The sequence below is a fragment of the Corvus kubaryi genome, unplaced genomic scaffold (genome assembly GCF_017639235.1).
Source record: "Corvus kubaryi isolate FWS band 111438036 unplaced genomic scaffold, C.kubaryi_AGA036_p1.0 37027, whole genome shotgun sequence".
NCBI lineage: Eukaryota > Metazoa > Chordata > Aves > Passeriformes > Corvidae > Corvus > Corvus kubaryi.
Window position 1 is genome coordinate 74,957 of NW_024581012.1, and position 1,554 is coordinate 76,510.

A 1,554-nucleotide genomic window follows, 5' to 3' on the forward strand; every position below is an offset into this window, starting at 1 on the left:
GGTGGAAAAAGAGGAGGAAAACGACGGGGAAGAGGGGAAAAGGGGCAGGAGTGAGGCAAAAGGGGGGGGGGGAGGGTGGAAGAAAGAAGGGCTCAGAGGAGCCGGGGTAGGACCCGCCTCAGGTTTGGCTGTGCGGGGCTCTGGGTTATCGCTGTGCAAACACGATTCCGGCACTCAGCACCGGGTCCGGGTCCCGTGTCCTTTCCAGGACACGAGGAACGCCCAAGCCAACGCCTCCGGCACACAGAGCAAAGGGAAAGCTGCCCGGGTTGAGGTTTCAGGAAATAAAGGTGAATTAAAAGCTGGACGGGAGCCAGCACCCAGCACCCTGTCACCGCGCTGTCACCGGGCCGTCACCTGGTCGTGCCGGCTGCGGTCACATCGCCCTGGCTGAGGAGGGGCAGACCCAGTTTGGGGGAAAGGGCTTTTCTGGCGGCTCCATCCCTGAGGATGGAGCCGGAGCTCCACACCCCGCCTGTCCCGACTGCTCAGGGATGGAGCTGGAGCCCCTCATCCTGCCTGTGCTCAGTTCCTTGGGGACGCAGCCAGAGCTCCGTGTCCTGCCTGTCCCCAGCTCCCTCAGGGATGGAGCCAGCCCTCCACATCCCGCCTGTCTCCACTTCCCTGTGGATGGGTGGATGGGGATGGGGTCCTGCATCCCGCCTGTTCCCAGAATCCTTCGGGATGGAGCTGGAGCTCCGCATCCCGTCCCCAGCTCAGTTTTCCCAGCCCTCCCTGTGCCAGGGCACTGTTCGGGGCTCAGGGAAGTTTTCAGCTCTTCCCCCGAGTTTAACCCAAATCCACGTTCCTGTGGGTTCCCCACCCTGGAGCTCACCCCAAACCAGCTCTGCCAGATTCCAGCTCAGCCGGAGCCCAGACCGGCCCGGCCAGCCGGTGACAGAGGTGGTGACAGACGGACACAGTGAGCAGTGACAGACACGGTGACAGACACAGCGACGGGTGACAAACGTGGCAGCACCAACCCCCGTCCCCTGCGCTGGTTTAATGCAAATCCCCCAAACCCAACCTTTGGGCACTTCCCCGCTCCGCTGTTCCCACCCAGGGCCGAGGCCTGTGGATGCTTTGGCCATCCCGGCACTTACGGCTCCGTAGAACGTCGGGGTCAGGTCGGGCACGAACATCTCGGGGTAGACGTTCTGCAGGTACCAGGTGAAGTTTCTGCAGTGCAGCCGCTCCCGCAGCCTGCGCCGCTCTGTGATGTCACCAAACGTCTTCTATCAACGGAGTCACGGGAGAAAATTAAAGTCACCTCCGGAAACAGCAGGGAAAATCCCAAAAAACTCCTTTCTGAGCTGGGGCTCAGAGCTGGGCGTCACCCCAGCTTTGTCATCACCCCTCACGGTGTGAGCAGCACTGAGACAATTGCGGGGGGGGGGGGGGGGTGACCCGGGCAGGAACCCCCGGGCCCCACCAAAAGCTCGGAGATATTTTGGCACAAAGTTTTGGGGTTGTGAAAAGAAAAAAAAAAAAAATCATACAAATCGATGTTTTCCTACTGGGAAACATTCTGGCCAAAGAATTAAAAGAAAGTAG

The 1,554-nt window shown here is 60.4% G+C and overlaps 1 protein-coding gene across 1 annotated transcript in view; it reads right to left on the reverse strand.

Moving 5' to 3' along the window:
- Positions 1-342: 342 nt before the first annotated feature.
- GALNT6 (polypeptide N-acetylgalactosaminyltransferase 6) overlaps positions 343-1,554 on the reverse strand; it is an 8,828-nt gene continuing 7,616 nt past the window's right edge. The window contains exons 8-9 of the mRNA XM_042020606.1: positions 1,104-1,235; positions 343-390 (exon numbers count right to left, since the gene is read on the reverse strand). Of these exons, the coding sequence (XP_041876540.1) occupies positions 343-390; positions 1,104-1,235 (180 nt within the window). The remainder of the gene's footprint in view (positions 391-1,103; positions 1,236-1,554) is intronic.